A 25,588-nucleotide genomic window follows, 5' to 3' on the forward strand; every position below is an offset into this window, starting at 1 on the left:
GTAAAAGCAGTTCCGCTGTAGGTGATCAGGACTTCTGGGGCGCCATGTCGTAACACGATGTTGTCGACAAAGAATTTCGCCACTTCGGCCGCGGTATCTTTTAGTAAGGCTTTCGTTGCCGCGTAGCGGGTGACGTAGTCAGTAGCCATGCCGATCCATTTATTCCGGGATGATGACGTGGGAAATCGCCCCAAAAAGTCCATTCCGATTTGCTGGAATGGTCGGCAGAGTGGCTCGATTGGCTGCAGCAATCCCGCTGGCTTTGTTTGTGGTGTCGGCCGTCGCTGGCAGTATCGGCATGTCGTGATGTAGTGAGCAACGGTGGCGGTCTGGTGCGGCCAGTAATATTGCTAGTGTATCCTCGATAGCATACGGAAAAATCCGTGGTGTCCAGCGCTAGGATCGTTATGTAGGGCGTCAGAACCTCTGGACGCAGTGCCGAGGGCACAACAAGAAGGTAATTGGTGCGGAATGGTGAGAAGTTATTCTTTACGAGGACGTCGTTTTGCTAAAAAAATGAAGACAAACCTCGCCTAAATGACCTAGGGACGACGTCGGTGTTGCCTTCCAAGTACTCGATAATGCGTTTTAGCTCCGAGTCTGCTCTTTGCTGTTCGGCGAAGTCTTTTGTGCTTATTGTTCCCAGGAAGGCGTCATCCTCATCGTCTCGCGTTGGTGGTTCAGTGGGGGCACGTGATAGGCAGTCGGCATCAGAGTGCTTCCGTCCGTACTTGTAGACAATGGTGATGTAAAGATACTAGAGCCTGAGAATCCATCGTGCGAGGCGTCCTGAAGGGTCCTTAAATTTGGCAGCTAACACAAGGCATGGTGGTCGCTTACGACTTTGAAGGTGAAATTTCGTGGTAGCCCAAGTAATGGTAAGTCATTCTTTTTCCGTCGTAGAGGAATTGGCTTCCGCATTTGATAGCGACCGGCTAGCGCAAGCAATGACCTTTTCAAGTTCGTCTTGCCTTTGTACTAGGACGGCGCCGAGGTGTAGGCTACTTGCGTCGGTGTGCATTTTGGTGTCGGCGTCTTCATCGAAGTGGCCGAGTATACTGGTGGTGAATGCAGGCCTCGTTTACGCTCTTCGGGTGCTTCGATTTGCAGCGTTTCCAACTTGAAAATGACGCGGATTTTGTGAGATATGTCAATGGCTCGGGGATGCGTCGTACGTCTTTGACGAAGCATCTGTAATAGGTTCACAGACGAAAGAATGCGCACACTCCCTTCTTGTCGGCGGGCTGTGGAAAGTGAGGTGGCGATGGATGCAGGCAAGCGGTTCCAATCCTGACTTATTTTGCGATAAAGAAACCCTGGTACAGCGTTGCTCGACAAGACGGCACACCAACGTTTAGGCTGTCATAAAGAATGGGACATGTGTGACAGATGTATTGTAAGCTGCTGATTTAAAGGGTGAATGAAATGATAGATTTTATGAGAAATACATCTAAGGTACACCAAGCAATCAGCGCGATGGGGCTCTCTTCTGCAGGAAAGGGACGACAGCTCGATGACGAACATCCTCAAGGCCCTGCAACTGCCGTGGCCCACACCGACGCCGTCCACCGAGCTGGAGATGCTGGACACTCTGGTGGGCGCCTCGCTCGAGTACAGCCTGCCCCTGCTGTGGGCCTTTGCTGTGGGCCGGCATCCGCGCAAGAACCGACAGAACGCCGTCTACGTCCTACTGGACGGCACGACCAGCATTTGGTTCCGCCACGTGCGCGCCATGGCCAAGAACAAGAAGATAGCTGACTACCTGCGACGGTGCGCCGAGAGCATTGGCGGGAAGGGCCAGTCGTACGACAGTATGATACGCCGCCTTCTTCGCACACATTTGTGAGTCACTCGGCTGACGATGAGCCATGCTTGTTTTGTTGATTTTGCTTTCACGTGCCGTACTTACACACTTTTGTGCTAATATGGAAAGAGAATTAAATAAAAGATCGTTACACATACATGTACCGTGTCGTCCGCTCTTAGGGTGAACACGCGAGCGCCTGGCCGCGTAAAGCCCTTCAATGTAAAAGTAGCGACACGCTTTGAAGAATGCCGCCTACTCCTCGTACGCCTATGGCTGCGCCCCGCGGAGCGCCACTGCAGCCAGTGCGCCCGCGCCTCGAAGCAAACCTGCGCAGGCGCGGCAATGCCTGCAGGCGTGGCTTCGTGTCGTCTGCTACACTGCTCGCGCTCTTGAGCGCGTAGAGCTTGCATTGCCGTGAAACAAACTTTGCTGCAGCGTATACAACTTTTCGTTTTAGTGTCGCATCTTGGTGACCGGTAGATTTAGCATGCCAAGCACAGTGAACTTCAGAACGCAAAGTAACTTCTTAGTAAAAAGTACGGTTTCGTAGCGGTGAATTGCCACAACTAAAAAAAAATTAATTTAGCGTACGCAGTGTTATCAAGTGCTTCGTTTCTGTAAGAATAATCGGCAAGGCAACGTTAGCATGGATATATTCTCGTCGGCTCTATTGAGCACAGTGAGTATGGGAGCTGTGTGTGTATTTTTACAGGGAACGTGTTAAGGGGAGTTCTTGGGCCGTTCTCTTGTGGCTTTGAAGGCAGGCGTGCGACGGCGGAAGCGGCATAAGCCGCTGATCTAAAAAAGTCGGAGTTCCGAATGTTTACATTGAAACGTAGAGATCAGCAGCTATAAAGAAGCGGCCTTGCGTATAACTCACTGAAATAGAAACTTTATTTACGTGTTTTTTAGAGAGATAAAACAAAGGATAATAGACAGAGGTCCAGTGAAATATATTGATGTGGAAGTGTCTTGAAGAATGAAAATAGGCAAGAATTTTCCTGGCTAAAAGTAAATCAAAATATGCTGACGCCACAGATACTTCGTGTGGACGTCGTCACTTTTGCTTCCGTGAAAAGTATGCGCTGTCGACCAACCTAGGCGCTGAGTGAAGTTAGGCAAGGTACCAGGCCTGCTTTTTTCCCGTGGCAAAGTAAACGCAAGACGGATCGTGGCTTTGCGGCAAATACGTTGTTGAGTGGCCGTTCAGTTTTATTAAAGAGTGGCGCCTCCAGCAGCATCATCGACGGCCCGCATCCTGCCTGGCAGAGAGCTGTATACAGGGACTAACAAAGGCCGCGATTGGCTCCAACCCGTCCCATACTTCTTCGACAGCGGCCCATAGAGCATCCGCAGAGAGTCCACGGTCGCCCCCATGTTCTCAATAATATTGAGGTCTGGAGATTGTGCAGGCCACTCCATAGGTTCCACTTGCCGACATTCCAGAAATGCCCCAACTTTTCTGCACTTGTGAACAGGGGAGTTGTCATGCTGTAAAATAAAGTAGCGGTTAGGGAAGAGTCCGTCCAGAAAATATGGCAAGATGACATCGTCTAAGATGACCACATGTGAGCGATGAACCTGGTTTCAATCCTAACTGAGGGTCCCAGACCGGTCGGTGTGATGACGCCGCAGACATTTACAGAAGAACGGCCACTGGCTGCTAACCGCTAGATGAATTCGGACAAATATCTAAAGAATGAAAAATGTTTTTGGAGGGCTTGACTTTCTTATGTGCAACATGCACCATACAAGAAAAAAAGAACATTAAAAAAATGTAGGCTTGTTCGGGCTTCCTTATGTGCATGAAGACGCTCAGTAAACTTAAAAAAAGCCTTAAAATATTTGAAATTTTCTTACAACAAAATGCAGTGTGTCTTCATTTTGGGCTTTTAACATCCATTGTACGATGGGAGAAGTTTGACATAAGTCCAGAATTGAGTTACGGGCATAGGTAAAACTTAGCAATGCACTTTCATGAAAGCGTTGGTCATACAGTCTTATTTCACGCTTGCTTCCGCAAACGATCATCGCTCTGACACTGAAAACTTCGTATTTTAAATTTCAATTAGAATGATTATCAATATCCACTGAATAAAATAAAGATTGAATATTGCTTCTTTGGTTTAAAGAGTGCGCGTTTGCGTAATGCTATAGAAAAATTTAATATACACGAAGAATTCCTTGGATAAAATCAAGAGTTTGCCGAAATGTTGTGTGGTCGGGTAACGGCATATTAGGAAGAAAGACAGAACGCTGACCAAAATGGTGTTGTCTAAAAATTCTTAAAAGTTTCGGCGTTCACACCGAAGACTTGTTCACTGCTGTTCGCAACATGAGCTTTTGCTTACTGACAGTTGTCTGGTCACCATACACGCTGCCTTTGGTCTTATCTTGTGGTAAATGTCAGCTCGTCGGCGAAGACGACACTTTTCCGCTCTTCGTTCCAGTATTCATGTTCCTTGGAAAATACGAAGCGCCTCTCTTTGTTTGCCGCGCGCACAATTGGCGTTTGGATGATTTTTGCCACTCCCCCCTCCCTCCTCCCCCCCTCTAAAAAGTGAAAATCATGACATTTTTGTCCACAGTGCCTGAAAGCCTGAAAATATGAGGACAAACCGTAAGCGTTCGTACCCGCAAGCAGTTCAAAAGACGACATACGTACATGTATTTTGAAGGAAAAATTTTATTTGCGTCGATAAAGTGAAGTTCGCTTGGCGTCTGCCGGTATCTTAGTTGCGACACTAAAACGCAAGGGTGTCTTCGCTGCAGCAAACTTTGTTTCACGGCAATGCAAGCTCGACGCGCCCAAGAGCGCGAGCAATGTAGGAGACGACACGAAGCCACGCCTGCAGGCATTGCCGCGCATGCGCAGGTTTGCTTCGATGCGCGGCCGCACTGGCTGCAGTGGCGCTCCACCGAGCGTGGCCAGGCGCTCGCGTGTTCACCCTAAGAGTGGACGACACTGCACATAATCCCGGCAAGAAATCGTAGTCGGCACAAAATGAAAATTCTGAGCCGTTAATGGCGCGAATTTCACCGGGCTCAACGCACCGAAGTTCGTCGTATCCTTGCCAAATAAATGCGCAGTAGTTAATGCGTGCCGTGATGTCACTGGACACATATACATATTTTACTGAATTTTAAAAAGACGATGAACAATTTTTCGCTGGTCTATTGAACGGAAGAATAGATCTAGCTTTTTGAACAAATCGCAGGGAAATAGAGCGGGCCCTGAAGTACAACTTCGAGGTCAACCAGCCGGAGTTCATGAATTTCAGCGACGTCACGCTGCGAGTCGCCGTGAACCGCCACCTGCCGGACGAATCGCAGCAGTGGCCCGACGACGAGATGGTGTGCATGCAGCGCGCCGTGTTCATCCGCTTCCGGCAGCAGCACCTGGCAGACGCAAGCAAGGCAGCCGCCTTCAAGTCATACGCCGGAGCCTACTTGGTCTGGTACTTGGCGCCCTACGCGTCGCCCTATCTCACGCACTCGCTCATGGTAGACATGGGCGTGCACGCGCAAGAAAGGGACTTCGTACGCCGGCGCTGCTCGAGCATCGTGCAGAACGCGCTAACGCTAGCCTTCTGGAAAGCCAGGCAGGACAAGGTCCATCGGTTAGAGAAGAAGGTCGCGTTCGAGGCGTACGCGTCGCTGCGCACTCTCTTGTTGTCCACGGTGGCCCTCTACGACGATGCCGTGGCCGAACACACGTCCGACTTCATCGAGACCCTTTCGCTGAACGTCTACAACATGTCGCTCGGGTGGGACGTGCTGGAGAGGATTTACCGGCCCATTCCGTTCATGCACGGAAAGTTCATTCAGATGTACAAGACAATGGAGAAGTACAAATCGACCGTACTGCGGCGATCCATTCGCAGGCCCAACAGCAGCTACGTGTACGTGCCGCATTTATTCGAGGTGCGCGCCTACCGACTGCTCGCGGCTCGAGAAATACACGTGCCACTCACGAACCAGCTGTGGCCGCTCTTCGACGTGGGGTACCCGCTGCCGGTGCTCATGGCTAGCTTTGGATGGCAAGCTGCGCGCGGTCTCGTCGAGGTGATTTACTACACCTACTTCGTTGTAAGTGCCACTGGGCAACTTCCGTGTTTTGGTGCGATTCTGGTGCGAAGCGCTGCAAAGTTCCACGTGAACGTGAAGGCGATCTGCCGCGACGATGGGGCTTCGAAGTAGCAGTAACATTCGGGAGTGACACAAACACTCGGGCATTAAAATATAATACTACTACTACTAATAATAATAATAGTAATAAAAATAATGGTAGGCAACCAGAGTACCCAGGCACCTTGCACATACTAAGGATATGTTCTTTGGCCTGTGATCAAGCTGAAATGTAAGAACACATGTATGTGCACTATGATTTGCAGCGTCTGTATACGGCGCGTCATGTTTCTCCGATATGATCGAAATTTCGGCGTTCTAAGGTACGCTATCGGCTTATACAATGGCATTGTGTCGAAATGCTCAAACATTTAATCAAATTGGACGCCTGTCAATCTTATGGAAAAATTAGAATTGTGGTGCTACGTTTTGTGTAGGAATGGATATATTAAAGCAATGCTCATATTCACTGTATAATAAGATCGCGGCTCAATTTATTTCATAATTAGTTGCGAGACACGCAGTTTTATGAATTCATAAGCAAGAAACGAAAAGATGCATGAGAGGTCGCGTTGCATACTGCTACACAGCCACCCGCAACAGGAACAAGGTAAAAAAAAAAATTAGGGGAAGCTTCACACTACTGATGCGAAGACTGGGCAGACAGCGGAGCTGGCCACCTCACCTACCCTTATCTCGCTTCGGCCAAGTTATCGCGAGGTTATACTTCGAGACTCGGCCACGTTTTGCGCAATATCAGCCCGGAATCATGGACAGCCCAAGGAGCAACGAACACTGGGTCATTAAAGTATCTGGGTGCTTCTGGACGCTCAAACGCTTTTGCTCGGTTACGCGGGCTCGTAACTCCGGATCTTCTGCGAATAACCGACGTTTCGCCACCGCTTCGGCGGCGCGATACTCGGGATCGAACCCAAGTCGTCTCACTCGCTCTCGAGTACCGGCGCGGCGGCTTTCGCGCGCTTCCTCAGCTTCGGGACTGACGCCCTTCTTCGGCCGCCCCATCTTCGCAGCGTTATGTGCTCGGCGCGGCGACGGCGGGGCTTTGGTTCGTCGTGGCGGCGACGTGGAGCCATATATGCCGTGGGTCGGCGCAGTGACGTCACGGCTTAGCTCCGTGTCCGCGCAGCCGCGGCAACCACTCACACACGGCGCGGGGACGTCATGGCTCGGCAAAGCTAACGCGAAGGTATGCGGCGCGCGCGATGACGTCACGGCTCACGCAGCTGTAGCGAGGCTCGGCGTGGTTGGCGCCACTGGGGTGAAGCGTTGCTAGGCGACGCATGGTGACGTCATCGCCAGGCGGATGTTTTGCGGCGTACACTCGACGGACCATACTCGAGCTTCGCTAGTTCACAGGGGTATGTGCCATTGCGCTTGGACTCTTTCTGCACTCCCTCCAGGATCGACCCACAGTTTCTGTTCGCACTACGCCGCCTAACCAAGACCTAAACAGCTTTGTCGTAAAAAAAAAAATCACCGCCGATTGCGATACTCCCTAATGCGAAATTCGAGCGCAGGTCTATACGTGTTTTTATTCCGTGCTATGCTATATTAGCTGGCGTGGACAATCTGTCACGTGCGGCACGTTGCTAACGGAGCGAAGTCTGGTGCGACCGCCTCGCTAATGGGGATATCGTGAGAGGCAGCGCGTGGGTGATGCGTGGGCACGATTCACAGCAGCCGTCGTAGACAGACCTCCGCTCATGCAGTGCTTTGTTTGCATATCCTCCTGAGACCGGAACACAACTATAGGATATAATGGCTCTTCAAGGTCGTATTTAGTGTCTACTGCTATGTTATGAACTTGAAAAACAATGTTATGAACTTGAAAAACAATCTTTATTATTTAAATAGCACGGTTAGATACCAAAAGCTGCGTCTCCAGTACGTGAAAATTTTAACTCCATGATCTCCTCATGTTTGCTACAGTAAGAACTAGATTTCATTGCCTAAACGCACTTGTGAATATTTCACTGCGTGTAGTACATTGGCACGTGGATGGTGCGTCTGGCATTTTCACACAATCTCAGTGATTTCGAAACGCCTCAAGGTTGCTTTCGGCCATCTGGGACTACACAGAGGTCTAGGTCAATTGAGTGTCCAATTTCTCGAAAGCGGATGACAAGAATATGAGTAAACCACTGTACTTCATATCCAGAGTGAATATTTTGCGTAATCACTACCGAGTGAATTTCGAAAAAAAAAAACATCGAAGGCAATGTGCAATGTATTGTACAAGGCGGCTTGTGAGGATATGTCTGACGTGGGCTACTCTGGCACAATATCATAGCCACCGTTGCCGCAGCACTGGTCTTGCGCGGCTCTACGCTTTTGTTGTCATGCTTTCGCGATACCCTCCTCATCCGCCTTCCTTCTAACGCTCTCTTCGCTATCGCCGTCTTTCATCGCACGCTGCACTCTGCGTTCGCTCTTTCATCCTTTAGACTTTTCGGCGACCCCAGCAGCTTCGCAGGACCGATATCTGGCGCACCGCCGATCGCCGACCGATGTGCGACAATTGTGAGGAACTAGGCCATATATTGACCTTCTGCACTCGTCGTCAGGCTGGCTACCCGGGAAACTCAGCTGCCGTTACACGCCGTCAGCTTGATAAAAGCCATGGCTCCTTTGACGACAGCCTTACAGGACGGCAAGTGAGCTCCTATAACTTCGCCGACCCTCCGCAGTTTTGCTGACGGGGTGCGAGGGGGGTCTTGCAGCCCACGGCGGGGAAACTGAAAGCAGCGACCTCCGGGGGGAAGGTTGCACGTAATCGAATTGCCGAAAAGCCCCCAGTGTTGCGAAAACGCAGAAGCTTGCCTACCTATCACAGTAGAACGCCGACAAATTTGTGAGTGCCGACCTCCCTGTAATCGTTGATGGGCACGAAGTGATGGTCTTAGTTTATACTGGTGCCGACTTTTCTATAATAAGTGAGCCCCTGGCAGATCAACGTAAGTTAAAGCGAAACGGACAGGCCCTTCCATTCGAAATGTCGGAGGTCAGCCGATGACTCCTACAGGCAAATGTATAGCAAGACTTGAGATCGGGAATATAGCTTTTGTCGCAACCTTTGTCATTTTACCACGGTATTGCATACAGCTCATACTAGGCATGGACTTCTTGCGGGAATATGACGCTGTGGGTAACATACATGATGGCGTTGTCACGTTTACCACTGTTAATGACATGACGCCCCATGATGCACGACCACAACGCAAATCTTTTCGTGTCGCCGACGACGATGTCTTTATACCGCCCCTATCAGGCAGTATTGTTCCGGTTATTTGCGATGACCCGTACAACGAAGATGGAGTAGCGGAATAAATAACGGCATTTCTGCTACGCGAAGGTATTGCCATCGCTCGTGGCATTGTTAGCTTAACAGAGGGACCGGCTGACGTGCTGCTGACAAATTTCACCAACGAACGCCGTCACATCAGCAAAGGCACCGCGGTAGCATACGTTGACGAAATAGGCAATACTGAACACTGTTTTTCTGCTCAAGAGAAAGCAATGGCTGATATGGCACGGCATGTACCCGTCATCAACGTTGGACTAAGTTTAACGCCGAAAGATAGACAGAAGCTTCTCGAACTGCTCGACTAATTTAAAGATTGTTTCTCGTCAACGTCTCAAGTTGGCCGAACGCCACTGATTAAGCACCGCATAATCACGGAGGAGACCGCAAGACCCATTCAACAAAATCCATACCGTGTGGCTGAGAAAGAACGCGAGGCAACGCAACAGCAGGTCCTTAAAATGCTCGAGCATGATGTAATCCAGCCGTCAAAAAGCCCTTGGGCAACACCAGTAGTGCTCGTAAAAAGGATGGTAGCTTGCGGTTTCGTATTCATTACCGCAAGCTAAACCGCGTTACCAAGAAGGATGTTTATCCGCTGCTACGCATAGATGATTCTCTCGACAGGCTACGGCATGCACGTTTCTTCTCATCGATGGATCTAAAAAGTGGGTACTGGCAAATCGAAGTCTATGAGCGTGATCGAGAGAAGACTGCTTTCGTGACGCCAGATAGGCTATACGAATTCAAGGTTCTCCCCTTCGGTTTTTGCTCAGCCCCGGCGACGTTTCAGATACTAATGGATATTGTCCTGCCCGGCCTCAAATAGAAGACTTACTTGGTATACTTGGACGATGTAATTCTTTTTTTTCGGCCACATCCGAGAAACATCTTAAACGGCTTCTCTCCGTTCTTAGAGCCATACGGTACGCCGGACTCATTTTGAAACCAGAGAATGTCACTTTGGCTTTGAAGAAGTTCAGTTCTTGGGTCATGTGGTCAGTCATGACAGTGTTAGACCGGATTCCGATAAAATTGCTGCCATGGCGAAGTTTGCAAGGCCCGAGGACAAGAAGGCTGTGCGACGCTTTCTGGGCCTCTGCGCCCATTACCGGCGTTTTATGAAATGTTTTGCGCGCATTGCCTCCCCGCTCACGAGCCGCACAAGAGAAGACGCCGCATTTATATGGGGAGAGGAGCACGAAGCGGCACTCCACGAGTTACGGCGGCGCCTACAAACCCCACCTGTACTTGGGGCATCACACAGATGCGCCAGCAACGTGGGCCTAGACACTGTGCTCGTTCAATGGAAAGAGAGTCCCGAGCGAGTCATTGCTTACGCGAGCAGAACCCTGTCATGCGTGGAGTCCAATTAACTACTACACCCCAGATAAGGAATACCTGGCGGTAGTATGGGCAGTCAGTATATTTCGCCCGTTCTTATGCGGCCGCTCCTTCCAAGTAGTGAGTGACCATCACTCGCTTTGTGGGTTGACAAACATGAACGACCCCTCTGGACGTTTGGCACGCTGGAGCCTACTACCAGAGTGCGACATGACAGTGGTCCACAAATCGGGAAAGCAGCACTTTTACCGACTGTCTCTCAAGATCACCAACTGAATCACCAGGCACCGATGATGATGAATACGCAGGTCTTTTAGCATTTGTTGATGCGGCCATCATCTCCCGTCAACGACAATACGATCAAGAGCTCCATTCACTCATTGATTATTTGGAAGGATGACCTACAAATGTGCCTAAAGTGTTTTTAAAAGGACTAACATTGTTCTGCTTGCGCAACAGCATCCTCTATGAAAAGAACTATTCTTGGACAGGGCACAGCTACCTGTTAGTCGTTCCAAATACTCTTCGCAAAGAAATCCTGCAGGCGTGCCACGACGAAGCGCCTCGGGGCACCTCGGCTACACATGGACATTGGCCCGAATCAGAAACAAATTCTACTGGCCAAAGTTTGCAGCAGAGGTGAAGCATTACGCCAGAACTTGCCTTGAGCGTCAGCGACGCAAAGTGGGACCCACCAAACCCGCCGAGATCTTGTGCAGTGCTGTTGCAGTGCCGTTGCAACACTCCATTGCTGTGCCGGAGAATTTGGAATGAACTGTCTAGGCCCAAATCGCGGTTTTTAAGGCGTAAGTGCCAAAGAAGTCGAAGGAGGGCATAGAGCTGCCGAAATTTCTGCTTACAGTCTGCACTGCGAAATGGGGGATCGCCGGTCTCCTCTGCCACAATGGAGAACAATCCATTGATGACGTGCAATAGCATCTATTGCATGTGTAAATTTGTTCTCCAGCCTCACCACATACTTATATGCTGCCTCAAATGGCACAGTTAAATGGTAGAGGGCTTTGTCCTTTATTTCAACAGCTTTAAGACATCATGAATAGCTGGCTAGGTCTTGTGAAGTCCCGGCTACTTTCATTAAGGAGGTCGTGGCATGAGGTGCACTGCCTTTTCTTTAAGAATGTGTGTGTGAAACATTTACACACATAGTAAACTATGTTTGACTCAAACATATCACTTGCTTCTTCACTACTTTCAGAGGGTCCTTCTGTAAAAGCAGCACTGGTGGAGCTAGGTGCCCCTTTTGTCGCTCTGCTAAAGTTAGGTCAGTGGTCATTACAAGTGCCTTAACACCCTTGTCCTCCTCGCAGTTGTTGTTGTCAGAAAGCTTGAAAAGGTAGACGCAATATGCCTGAGTCCGGAAGACAACTGATAGACATTTGGAGTTTTCATCGCAAGCATACTGCTGCCGAATGATCCCGAACATATTGCCACATGCTATATCGTCGCCGCGGGTATATGCCCGGCCATGGAAACGACGCTGAAGTAGCGCGCGGGTAGAAAAACAGATGACAACGACGTTGCGTTTTGCTGCTCATATAAAGTGCTTGTATACGTGCTGTACGCCGGCTTCCACGTCTCCTGCGAGGTCGTGACACTGGTGGAGGTGCTGGGTAGGATTGCCTCATGCTTAGCACCCCTTCGCGGAGCCATCCATCGAACGCGGAATCGCCTTCGCTCGTCGAAACTCCTGTTCACCGGTAGAGCCGCCGCCTGCTAGGCCTGACGCCCGAGTTCAACCCCTTGCAGGATCCTGCCGGACCGCGTCTAAGTACTACCGTCATGGCCACTGCAACTCCATCGCAGGTGACGCTACAGCATCCTATGGTCCCAGAAACTTTCCATGGTGACGCCATTGAAGATGTCCAAAATTGGCTGGACCAGTTCGAGCGTGTCGCCAGTCATAATGAATGGGGCTCCCGGTAAAAGCTGTCTTATGTCTATTTTGCTCTTCGAGACAGTGCGCGGACATGGTTTGTGAACCGGGAGAGGAGACTGACCACATGGGATGCCTTCCGCACCCAGCTGCTAGACACATTCACTAGCAGCGACAGAAAAGACAATGCGCAGCGCCTTCTCTAATCTCGTGTTCAGAAGCCAAATGAGAGCGTTGTCATGTTTGCAGAAGATATGGCCCGCCTTTTCCACAGAGCAGATCCTGAGATGGCCGAAGAAAAGAAGTTGCGCTATCTCTTGCGGGGAGTGAAGGAGCAGCTGTTTGCCGGACTCGTGAGGAATCCACCGACGACCGTGGCCGAATTTACCAAGGAGGCTACCGCTATCGAACGGGCACTACAGCAGCGGTACCGCCAATACGATCGCGCGAACTCGCCAACAAATGCTTCATTGCTACCTGAGGGCGGCGGCACATCTCTGCGTGAAGTTATCCGAGAGATTGTGCGAGAGGAGATCCGGCAGCTTGGAATTGCTCCCATGGCACCATCGGTGGCTTCTGTCGCTGATGTCGTCCGGGAGGAAGTTCGACACGCCTTTTCTTCGCCCGACTGGCAAGCGGCGCCGCGACCATGCACATACGCGGAAGCTCTTTGTCGTCCACCTCCCGCCACTTCGATGCTGCTGACACCGTCGACCACTCCGACGCAACCACCGAGGCCATCCCCGACGCCCTATCTTCGACAGTCACAGCCGCCGCCAGCAATGCCGTATCGCCGACAGCCGATCGCTGCGCCGCGGTCTTACGGAGAATTACCTGCCGGCTATCCGCTACGAAAAACCGATTTGTGGCGCACCGCTGACCGCCGGCCGCTATGCTTTCGTTGCGGTGAAGCAGGCCATGTTTATCGAGCTTGCCACTACCGCGCAGCTGGGTTTCCCAGATTTCCCACCAACTATAGTTACCCTCGGTTTGACGCTCCACGTACATGCGACGATAATCCTTCAAACTTTCGACCGGAAGGTTCAACTACGCCTCGATCGCGTTTCCCATCACCGGCTCGTTACACCCAACCAACCAACGCGATTTTCCTGACGCCTCTAGGGGCAGGTCTCCTAGCCCGCGCCGGGGAAACTAGAGGCAGCGACCTCCGGGGTTGAAGTTGCATACCGTCCAGCTTCCCAAGAACCCCCATCACCGACGATCGACGACTCTACGACTCCGACGAATCCAACCACACCAGATGTAACAGACGCCTTCAGCGCCGATCTTGTCGTTAGCATTCACGGCCACCAAGTGGCCGCTCTCGTTGACACTGGTTCGCATTTTTCGATAATGAGTCTCAAGCTAGCCGACAGACTAAGAAAAGTGAAGACGCCCTGGACCGGGCCCAACATCAGAACTGCCGGGGGCCAGTTGATGACGCCGATTGGAAAATGCACAGCCAGAATTATAATCGCCGGTTCAGCCTTCGTTGCTACCCTCGTCATTCTCTTTGAGTGCTGTAAAGAACTTATTTTGGGAATGGATTTCTTGAGGGAGTACGGTGCAGTTATTAATGTCCGCGACCGCATGGTGACATTTGCTACGAGCTCCGAAGACGTCGACCCCGCGGATGACCAGCGACCGCGTTTACGTATCGCCGACGACGACGTCACGCTTCCGCCGCGAAGTTGTTCCCTCGTGCCTGTCATATGCGATAACTTGCACACCGGGCCTGGCGTAGCTGAACACATCAACGCACTAGTACTGAGTCAGGGCATTTCCGTCGCCAGGGCCGTAATTAATGTACTCGACGGACATGCTGAACTCCTGCTGACGAATTTTAGCAGGGAACGTCGACAGATTGTTAAAGGCACTGCTGTTGCTTACTTCGACGAAATTGCCCCAATACAAGACTGCCTCTCAGTGCAGCACGCGGTGTCCTCCGCGCCTATGCCTGCACCTGTGGTTGATGTCAGTCGAACTTTATCGCCCATCGAACGCAACAGCCTTCTTGAGCTCATCAATGAGTATAACAGCTGCTTCGCATCAACGTCAAGAGTTAGCCAGACGCCGCTCACCAAGCACCGTATTATCACCGAAGACGACGCAAGACCCATCCGGCAGAATCCTTATCGTGTAGCACCGAAAGAGCGGCAGGCAATCCAAAAACAAGTGAAGACGATGCTTGAGGACGGAGTTATTCGGCCATCTAAGAGTCCGTGGGCATCGCCTGTCGTATTGGTGAAAAAGAAGGACGGTAGTCTGCGCTTCTGCTTCGAGTATCGAAAACTCAACCAGATCACAAACAAAGACGTTTATCCGCTACCGCGTATCGATGATTCACTGGACCGGCTACGAAACGCACGTTACTTTTCGTCGATGGACTTGAAAAGCGGCTACTGGCAAATCGAAGTTGATGAGAGAGACCATGAAAAGACCGCTTTTGTGACACCCGATGGACTTTATGAATTTCAGGTGCTTCCCTTCGGTTTGTGTTCTGCGCCAGCAACGTTTCAACGACTCATGGACACGGTACTCTCAGGCCTCAAATGGCAAACCTGCCTAGTGTACCTCGACGACGTGATTGTTTTCTCCGCCACTTTCGACGAACACTTACGGAGACTGAAGACGGTCTTTGAGGCAATACGCTCAGCAGGCCTAACTTTGAAACCGGAAAAAAGCCATTTCGGTTTTGAGGAACTTCAATTCCTCGGTCACGTGGTTAGTCATGAAGGTGTTTGACCTGACCCTGATAAAATCACTGCCGTCGCTAGTTTCCCGACGCCATCTGATAAAAAGGCCGTGCGACGTTTTCTGGGCCTTTGCGCCTACTACCGGCGGTTTATTGCGGACTTTTCGCGCATCGCGTGTCCATTAACACATCTGACCCGCGAAGATGTCCCCTTCGTGTGGGGCGAAGAGCAGCAACGGGCATTTGACGAGCTACGGCAGCGGCGGCAGACGCCTCCTGTGCTCGCACACTTTGACGAAGACGCCCCGACGATTTTTCATACCGATGCTAGCAATGTCGGCCTTGGCGAAGTGCTCCTTCGGCAGCAGGACGGCACCGAAAGAGTGCTTGCTTACGCCAGCAGGACCCTATCCAGAACGGAGACTAACTACTCCACTACAGGAAAAGAGTGCCTCACTGTAGTCTGGGCCATCCTGAAATTTCGCCCATATCTATACGGTCGCTGTTTCACCGTCGTCAGTGATCACCATGCACTTTGCTGGCTGACTAATTTAAAAGATCCAGCTGGTCGGCTAGCAGGCTGGAGCCTTCGGCTCCAGGAGTTCGACTTCACTGTTGTCTACAAATCGGGGAAGCGCCACGCCGACGCCGACTGCCTGTCTTGATCGCCTGTTGAGACTGCATTGCACGACGATGACGACGCGGCTTTTCTAGGCATGGTAGACGCTGTCGCCGTTTCACGCCTGCAACGCGAGGACGCAGAACTGGTTCCTCTTATTGATTACTTAGAGGGAAAAACAAGCTGCGTGCCAAGGTTATTCGCCAGAGCATTGCCTTCATTTTGCTTGCGTCACGACGTTCTCTACAAAAAGAACTTTTCACCCAGTGGCAGGACCTACCTACTTGTCGTTCCCGCATCTCTACGGAACGAAGTCCTACACGCCTGTCACAACGAGCCGACCGCTGGTCACTTGGGCTACTCCCGCACATTATCCAGAATTAGGCTAAAGTATTACTGGCCGAGACTTGCGCCGGTCGTGAAACGTTATGTCCAGACATGCCTGGATTGCCAGCGCCGCAAAACCCCACCGGTCAAGCCTGCTGGACTGCTGCATTCTGTTCAGATACCACAAGCGCCGTTCGCACAAGTTGGCATGGACCTTTTAGGTCCATTTCCAGTGTCTTCTGCCGGCAATAGATGAATAATCGTCGTCACAGATTATCTTACCCGATACGCCGAAACAGGTGCTCTCCCGCGGGGAACAGCAGCCGAAGCAGCACGATTTTTCATCGAAGCCGTCGTGCTAAGGCATGGCGCTCCCGCAGTGGTCATTACCGACAGAGTTTCTGGTTTCACGGCCGCGCTTCTGGATACCGTGTTGCGATTAAGTGGTACAACTCACCGAAAGACAACCGCTTATCACCCCCAAACCAATGGGCTGACAGAACGTTTGAATAAGACTCTGGCAGACATGATGTGTATGTACATCGACGTCGACCACAAGAACTGGGACGAGATTTTACCATATGTTACATTTGCGTACAACACGGCTCGCCAGGAGACAACACGCGTGACACCTTTCAGCCTCGTCTATGGCCGGGAAGTAACAACACTGTTGGACGCGATGCTGCCACACGAGTGTGGTGATCACGAGACTGGTGCCGAGGAGTTTACGCAACGCGCCGAGGAAGCAAGGCAGCTTGCGCGCTTGCGCATCCAAGAGCAACAGAACTACGATGCCAGACACTACAATCCTCGACACAGACCCGTCACGTACAACGTCGGCGACCAGGTGTGGGTTTGGACTCCTATTCGTCGGCGGGGGCTATCTGAGAAGCTCCTGCGAAGATACTTCGGGCCGTACACAGTTCTACGCCGCATCAGTGACGTGAATTATGAAGTTGTGCCCGACAGTCCTTACTGCTCCAAACGCCGGCAGCATCTGCCCGAGGTTGTGCACGTGCTTCGTATGAAGCCATATTTTGCATCATGACCTCACTTTTGCACCATCACTGCACTTTCTTGGGCGCTTGGCGCATCGGGACAATGCTTCTTTCAAAGGAGGGGCAAATGCCACATGCTATATCGTCGCCGCGGGTATGTGCCCGGCCATGGAAACGACGCTGAAGTAGCGCGCGGGTAGAAAAACAGAGACGACAACGACGTTGCGTTTTGCTGCTCATATAAAGTGCGTGTATACGTGCTGTACGCCGGCTTCCACGTCTCCTGCGAGGTCGTGACAATATTCTCAAAGGGATCCTGATTCAGCCGCTGTGTCAACAAGAATTAAAAATTAAACGACTGCTGGAGGCCTTGCCACAGCAACAAGATTTCTTTGACGTTGGTCCGCCATCCAAATATAGTACTAGGTGGGCGAGGGCAATTGAACTTCCAGGACTTAATCTAAAGCACGCAAGTCTTTAAATATTTATTATGCACTGTAGACGAGGTAATGATGTGTCTCATTTTCCGCTATTTTATGCGCACTGCGGAGCTGTTCAAGGTATCGAGCAGCTTGTCTATTCTTTCTACAAAGCTGTCTCTGTTTGTGTGACAGTAGGAGGTAGAACATTAAAGGCAACGAAGGCCTCAATTGCCAAATACACACTGTTATTTATTACTTGTGAGGCAATTTTTACCTTCATGTTCCCGAAAGGAGTTTCGTACGAATGCCTGTCAGTGATTTTTGGTAGGTATCTTAGTTTTTTAGGGGATGGGTGGACTCGTATATTTTGAGTATGTGTTTGAATGAAAGAATATCCCTGCAAATGCGGAAGTCATATTTCCACAAGTTCCTAGTAGATTTCAACAAGTGTGGTAGATAAAAAATAAAGTATATGTTTGTCCCATCAACTTAAAAAATGAGCCTGTGCGGATATTTCAAGAGCTGTCCCAACTGCACAATTGTTGCTACCTTGATCGCAGATCAGTGCCTTTAGATAGAGATCACATTCCTTCAGCTTGCTTACTAGTTCTCTCAGTAAACTCAAAGCGGGTACAGAATGAAGTGTGCCGTGACCTGTCGTAGAAGCTACAGGCTGGAGCCACCGCTTCGCTATGCCTGACTCCAGAAACAAGGGTGCTGTGTTTGCTACATGACCAGACCTTTCACTGCGGCTATCAACATAGCCAACAGCAACATCATGCGTTGAATCATATTGCAGGTTTCGTTTTACAGAAATTTTGTCACAGACGAGGACACATGTCCTGTTCATCAGATTGCAATTTTTTATCTTCTTTTTTCTTTTAAGAACTCAAGGATTTCTGGCGTCAATACAGGTTTGAGTGACATTGCCGATAACCAGGTTCTTACTGTTGACGTTAACGTTTTTACTGTTGGAAGGCTCAGCGTTTTTGCTCGGTTCCTGTACGGCTTTGGGTTAGTGAAATAGGGGTTCAGGGCAAACGGAGAGAACTATTCTGGCCAACGTCGTCCATGCTTGTTGGCGGCATGAATGTTCATCTCAATTCAAATGCCGTCATTGGCTTATGAACAACTGTCTTTAATTCGCCGGTGGTCATGATCACTGCATTTTTGTGCCGCTTCGCGGTTACAGCGGATTTTGTTTTCAGGTCACTAGATCATTTTAAGGGTTTTTGGCAGAGGAAAGAATTAGATTGCATTATTTCACTGGTCATGTGTGATGCCAGGGCGAAATGAGCTAGAAATGCTGCGTCTCAATCAGCCCCTCAGTGGTTTAAGCACGCGCGACAGACGAACAGGAAAGGAGCGCCACAGTTCCAGTGGTCATATCGGCGTTGTCGTCTGGGTAGCAACCTGTTGCACAGAAGCTCCACGTTGCACCTTGGCGGTAGCGGGTGTACAATGATGACGTTGTCGTGCAGCGAAGCAGCCACGCCTGCCCTGTCTTGGAGTATATGGTCCGGCATTGTTGCGCTCCTGACTCTCTGCTGTTGCTTGGCCGTTATTCTGAAGTTTGGCACTCCCTGGGTGATAGCTTCTTCGCGCGGGTATGCTTCAGGGGCTCCACCACCACGTGGTGACTTTCGCAGTAGAGGTGTCGGAGTTTGTCTAGCACCGTATAAAGCTTTGTAAGTTCCATTCGGTGCATCACTTCATGCAGTCTCTGCACGCACGAGCGCGGGCACTACAGCATTATAGCCGCACAGGCCGCAGGCACCCGGTGCTAACACTGCGCCCCTTTAGTTAGACTGTGCGCCGCCTAGGGCAAGTGATTTCGGTACCCGCCTCTTATATTTACCTCACTGAACGCCTCCGATCGATATTGACAGCCATACCGCTGACGTGGTCGGCGAAAAAAAAATACGTGCTGGTGATGGCACCTCACCGGGGCAATTCACCTCGGCCCTATTGCACAGCTACGTAATTTTTCTTTAGGGACATCGCATGGCTACGGATTGCGCTGGCGGTCCTCGGCGCGGTTTCATGCGATTTTGTTACTAGCTTCTCGTAGTAGCACTTCAGTAACATGAGCCGATACACCATATACAGCCACATGGGTACAGCCACTTTGCTCAAAAATATTTTTTTTTGTACTCGATTGTGAAGATATTCCTATATTGCACGTTTATTCTAGCACGATGTTAAACACAAATATACTGTGCCCTCTACCTTAAAATATTGTCTATGAACTAACACCGCTGCGCGTGCAATCCGTGACTGTGCTGTCGAAATTGATTTCCTCGCCCCTAAATTCTAGGTTGTTGCCTGTAGAATGAAAGAGGCGCCAGAAATTTCATTTTTGTGGCCGCAAGGGACTGTCGTTATTCATGCCCACCGTTTCTGCGCGCATTGCAGTCCCCCGTATTTCTGATTGCGGTCTTCTGAGGAGGCTTAAATATGTAGCGGCTAGGATCAGTGTGATCAGGACTACCACGCTCTGTCACTTGCCCCATTGCGTAAAAGCAAGAATTGCTGCTTGGCCTAATTTCTGGAGCTGCCTTTTAATGTTTCTGCAGGACAGCAACTTAAAGAAAATTCCAGACGAGCAGAACACGTTTCCGACGCCGCTGAGGGTGGCCATTACGCAGTTCCAGGAGGATCTGCGCGGAGCCATCCGGCGAAGCGAGAACACAACGCTGCCGGAGGCCGAACTTGACAGCGCAACCATTGAGGCCATAGCGCTTCTGCTAGCGTATGCGGCATCCAAGGTGCCACTAAACAATCACACCTACCCGGAGCCAGGATACAGGTTCGTGATAAGCTTCGGAGACATACCTGAAAAATTAGGTGATGTGTGTTATAACTTAGGCGTCCGTGCTAGAGTGGTCGTTGTCACTGTCATATGAAGGAGCGTAAACTAGGAATTAACGAGGAAGGCATTGGAACTCCGCGTTTTCTAAGCTAACCCTTCAAACTGGACATCTCGTATCTATAGGAAGCGGCTTTTCTCAACTAGGGCAGCCACTGCACTTTTGTTACGATCCTCGGCAATTGCTGACATAAAATGTTTCAATGCGTTAGCATTCTTAGGTTACATCACGCACGGTGCTGTATTTGTATGTTTGTATCTATGTATGTTTGTATGTAACCGTGATCCCGCCTTTCTGGGTCACTGGGTAATGCGTCGTCGAATGGGTAGTGGATTGGGCTGCAGTGCTGAGGCAACAGAGCTCGAAAGCACCCATCAGACGAACTAGGGAAACATGTGGCAATGTTTACATACCTGCTGCTCTTCAACGAACATCTTTCGTGCCGGCATAGGTCATTGTAGATCCGGGACGGGGTAGGTACTGCTCTTCAAAGAAACTTTTTGACGTCGACTTGCAGCACTGGGTATGTGCCACTCAGTCTAGGCTGATCTTGAATGAACCTCTTTGATGCCAACTTCCGTCCTTAAATATGTGTTAGTAAGTGTGGGCCGCTCCTCAAGAACGCCTTTGACAACAACTTGGTTAACGAAGTGTTTGCCACTGGAAATTCGCCGCTCTACAGTGACCAGTAGGATCCATTTGTTTCTCAGCCGTTGAGAGGAATTGAACCCACATCACACGGGTTCCCCAAAGATCGTAACCCGACGGATTAGCACGCTGCGCCTCATATACGATGAGTATGTGCCGCTTTTCAATGAACGCCTTTCAGACCAATGCTTTAGCAAGTTGCGCCATGAGTCCACTGGGTATGGGCTACTCTTGAATGAAAATCTCGCCAACTTGGGTCACTGAGTATGTGTCACTGAGTTAGGCGCAATGTTAAGAAACCGGAAGAGAGCGGTGTGGATCAGAGAGCAAACGGGGATAGCCGATATTCTAGTTGACATAAATAACAAAATGGAGCTGGGCAGGCCGAGTAATGCGTCCGGTGGATAACCGGTGGACCATTACAGTTACAGAATGGATGCCAAGGGAAGGCAAGCGCAGTCGAGGACGGCAGAAAACTAAGTGGGGTGATGAAGTTAGGAAATTTGCAGGCGCAAGTTGGAATCAGCTAGCACAAGACAGGGGTAATTGGAGATCGCAGAGAGGGGTCTTCGTCCTGCACTGAACTTAAATATAGGCTGATGATGATGACGACGACTCCATGTAATTAATTACCACAGAAATGCGGCTTACCAATAGGCACCTCTAAATATTGTTGTTAAAAGAGTTGATACATGTCATATATATATATACATATATATACTTTTGTTACATTTTAAAGATGTTTTGAATGTCCTGAAAACAGCTCAGTGCTAGAAGGCAGGTCATCACTGCGGCCAACTACTGTCACGCAGTCAAATGGCGGTAAGCATTCACTTTTTAGAAAGAATAGAAAAATGCTAAAAGTATAGTTCATATCGAACAGGACTAATTTATGGTTAAATCTTCTATTCCTCATTCTCGTGATGATTTAACCGCCATAATGACAGCTGTGCGCAGACACCGCTCTTCCAAATTACACGTGAGATTTTACAGCGCAGCTCTTAGGCGCCTGTTCCTGTGTTGAGCGTCGGCGTCCATAGGCGTAACCGAGCGAACGAGCCCAGCGAAGGATGAAAGAGCGAACGCGGGGAGGAAAGACGGCGATAGCGGAGACAGCGCGAGGAGGCAAGCGGAGGAGGAGGGTGCAACGGAAGCATGAATAGGAAAGCGGAAGAGAGAGAGAGTATGTCCAAAGGGTGAAGAAGAGAAGAGGCATGCGGCGAGTGCCTCCATTGATACCATATAAGGAAAGAAAGCACTGGCGTGGGCTTTGGCCCACAGTGCATACGCTACTTCGCCTGCGCTGCCGCGGCTGGAGAATGCGCCGCGCGCGAGCCACGCGTTTCCGTGTTGACGCTTTCCTTCTGAAGAATGAGTGACTCAACCGGTGGAAATGCTCCTCCTGCCGCTGCTGCTAAACGAGCTGCTCTAGCAGAGGCTCAGCGCCGCTGTCGAGAGGACCCGGTCGTGCAGAATCAAAAAGTTTTCCAAAATATATTGCGAATTCAGAACACCTAAACACCTGCGCTCATAATTATCATTAGGGAGTATCGTAATCGTCGATGAACTTTTTCCCCTCCACTTTAATATTTAGTCCATTGCTGCGCAAAAAAAAGACGCAAAGAAAAACAAGTTTCATTACCAGTTGAAGTGTGTAACCTACTTCTGTTCTACAAATAGGAACATCTGCTTCCTCTTGTATCACACTAACAGATAGGCAGACGTACTTTTCCTCCTGCTCAACTGGGCAAGAAAGCAATGGACGTTTTCGATTTAAGTTTTGTGGAATTCTCCGAGTTCCAAGTGTAGTTCCAAGTGTAGAGCCCGGTTTTGCACAGCAGCAAGATGTAGTGTTTGTTCTTTAATCACACCATGCGTTCCTTCCTGATTATAATTTCCAAATACTGCATTTATGTAAACCGAACTTCCTAGTATTTTGTTTTAATTCAGCCAAATTGCATGTTGCTGCAAATATGCAGCATACATATAGTCACGTTACTACATATATGCCAGAAACTATTGGGTTTAATCTAATGGAAGCACGCAGTTTCCGTCCGACACCTTCACTGAGTGCGTCTTCGTGGTCGTCGACTTCCAGCTTCCACAGAAGCAGCAAACCCACTACGCAGCGAACTGCGACGCTCGTGGCAGTATTTTCTATACTATATAGATTTTATACAACCTCCAAAACGTGTTTTTTCCACCGCAGTACGATTATTCTTACATCACCAGCAATAATAATATTCATAATTTAAAAAAATGCGACATAACCCATCCGAGATGACGGGTGGCGTTAATGGGATTAGCAATAAAGCATGTAGCGATACACCGTACGTATTGCCACTGCCGAAACGCGTCATGCATGTGAGCCGTGTACCGGAACCGTGCTCCTCTCTCGCGCCTCCCTCTGGATACGCTGTGCAATCTGCGCAGCGTGCGCGAAGTCCCCATCCTTTTGTGTCGAATCCGAGGTAGCACCGGTGGCGTACCGGTGCGTGTTTACATTAGCAATTATGCCCTGGCTGACTGCGCGCGGGTATTCATGGCATAGCGCTAAAGCGTCGGGACGTAGTGCTTGAAAAAAAAAAAACACGTGTGACGCGAATTTCTAACACCCTGGCCTGGTAAAATTAAGATATATTTAGTGCGATAACAACTATATAAACACTGCAGGCGCCTTCCCACCGTCGGCGTCGGCGTGACGTTCCGTATAAAGTTCAAGTGCGATAACATTGCTTCACGCGCTGTATGCTGTATGTGTGAGTGAAAGCGTGCGAGGGTTTGCCGACGATGGTGGCTCTATCTCGTGCGCGCGAGAGAGGAAAGCGGGGAGGTAGCGCGCCATCTTCCATCGCGCGCAAGGCACTGAGGGGGGGGGGGGGGCGGAGTTCTCCTCGGGCGGCGGCTGCGCATGGCGCGGCTTCACGGGCGCTCTCTTGAAAGCGATCTGCGATGGGGACAGAGTGCGATGGGTGCTGATAGCTTCGTGTACGCTGTGTTCTCGCCGCTTTGTTCCCGCTGAAGTGAGAGGCAGGACGCAGTTCCATTCACTCGCTGCTGATGTGGTTTCTCACTCCAACGTTTGCACAGCGAGTGTGCGCGGTCATCGAATGAAATGTATTCATGTTGCGCGCGTGACACCATGCTTGTTAGCGTATGTCATTACAGCCGATACTATATATACTGCCCTGACTTCGTAAAGCTGTCTAATAATTTTCTATCGCAATTGATGCTTCGCCTTTCGGGCGAAAGTGCCCGGTCAAGTTCTACCAGAACCTTGGTTGCCAAGCATGGTGATCTTGGAACACATTTGAAGAAAATTCGCGTGTACGAAGAAATAGTTGACTTCGTCCCTTCGCAAAAGTTGACCGACTCAAATACGCACCTTTCGTCAATGTGCTCGTTTTAGTATGCGTGCCGAGTTCTTTTCGCTGCGCTCACTGGAAACAAAATGTAAAGCGGACGCTTGTCTGCAACCACACAATTAGAGTCCACGGAGTCGCCGCGGCTGAAGATGCACTTCACATTCATTTCCGAAAGTTAGTTTTGCAGCCGAATACAGTACAATAGTAGCCCGTGGACGTTTCGTTTTTGTCCCTGTTTTAGCATGTGTGCCGAGTTCATCGCCCTGCGCTCACTAGAAACAAAATCTGAACATACACGCGAGGAAGCTGATGGCGTTAAGCCCTTTCTGTTTATGATAGATGCCCGTGAATACACGCAAAGTGCCTCGAGCGGTCAGTCCCGCGGCAATTCTGCGTGTATTAGCGGGCTTATTTCACGCTCGGAAAAACACTTTTATGTAGACTTACTGAGCAACAAAAAGCTGTATCGGTAGTATTTCATGTTGCTCTAGAATTTTCTCATTGACACTTTCATCTAATTATAATAATGGAAAAGTTGAATAATTAACTAATTAGGCGGAATGGAAAAAATAATATCAGTATCTCTAAGCGACGGCAAGCAACATTACCTTGGTTCTGTCCAGCTACCTAGCATTAGCACATTTTTAACGTATGGCCCAAGCTAACTGAAACACCCTGTAGAAAAAGTGGCTTACGCAGGCTAATAATGCTAACCGCATTAAAAACAGGCAGTTAAAGAATTCCGATGAACTTTTTCAGCAGCGTAATTAGCATGAATTACGATGGACCGGGCCGCCAGCGCACTGTCTGATGTACGCGCTTTGCCTGTAAGTTAGCGACCATATCTTCTGCAGAGCCGACACGAGCGGATGGGAGAGCGATGACCAACATGTGCACTTCGCGGACATACCGGCAGAGCAGCTGTTCTTCCTGGTCAGCTGTTTCCGCCAGTGCAACCGGAAGCCTGGAATGCGCCAGCGGTTGCACTGCAACCAACTCCTGCCGAGACTACCGGACTTCAACGCTGCTTTCGGCTGCAAGGCGGGCGACCGCATGTTCGTCGGAAGCGGCGAAATGTGGAAGCATCGCGCTGCCAAGGAGATTTGCCGTAACAACGGCAGCTCCTGCGACGTGTCGCTGATGACGTGA

At 50.1% G+C, this 25,588-nt stretch overlaps 1 protein-coding gene across 1 annotated transcript; it reads left to right on the forward strand.

Moving 5' to 3' along the window:
* Positions 1-1,513: 1,513 nt before the first annotated feature.
* On the forward strand, positions 1,514-25,588 carry LOC119440201 (uncharacterized). Its single transcript, XM_037705130.2, has 4 exons — positions 1,514-1,842; positions 5,026-5,896; positions 20,133-20,365; positions 25,294-25,588. The coding sequence occupies exons 1-4, from the start codon at positions 1,514-1,516 to the stop codon at positions 25,586-25,588; spliced, it is 1,728 nt and encodes a 575-aa protein (XP_037561058.2).

Source organism: Dermacentor silvarum, chromosome 2, assembly GCF_013339745.2.
Source record: "Dermacentor silvarum isolate Dsil-2018 chromosome 2, BIME_Dsil_1.4, whole genome shotgun sequence".
Taxonomy (NCBI): Eukaryota; Metazoa; Arthropoda; class Arachnida; order Ixodida; family Ixodidae; genus Dermacentor; species Dermacentor silvarum.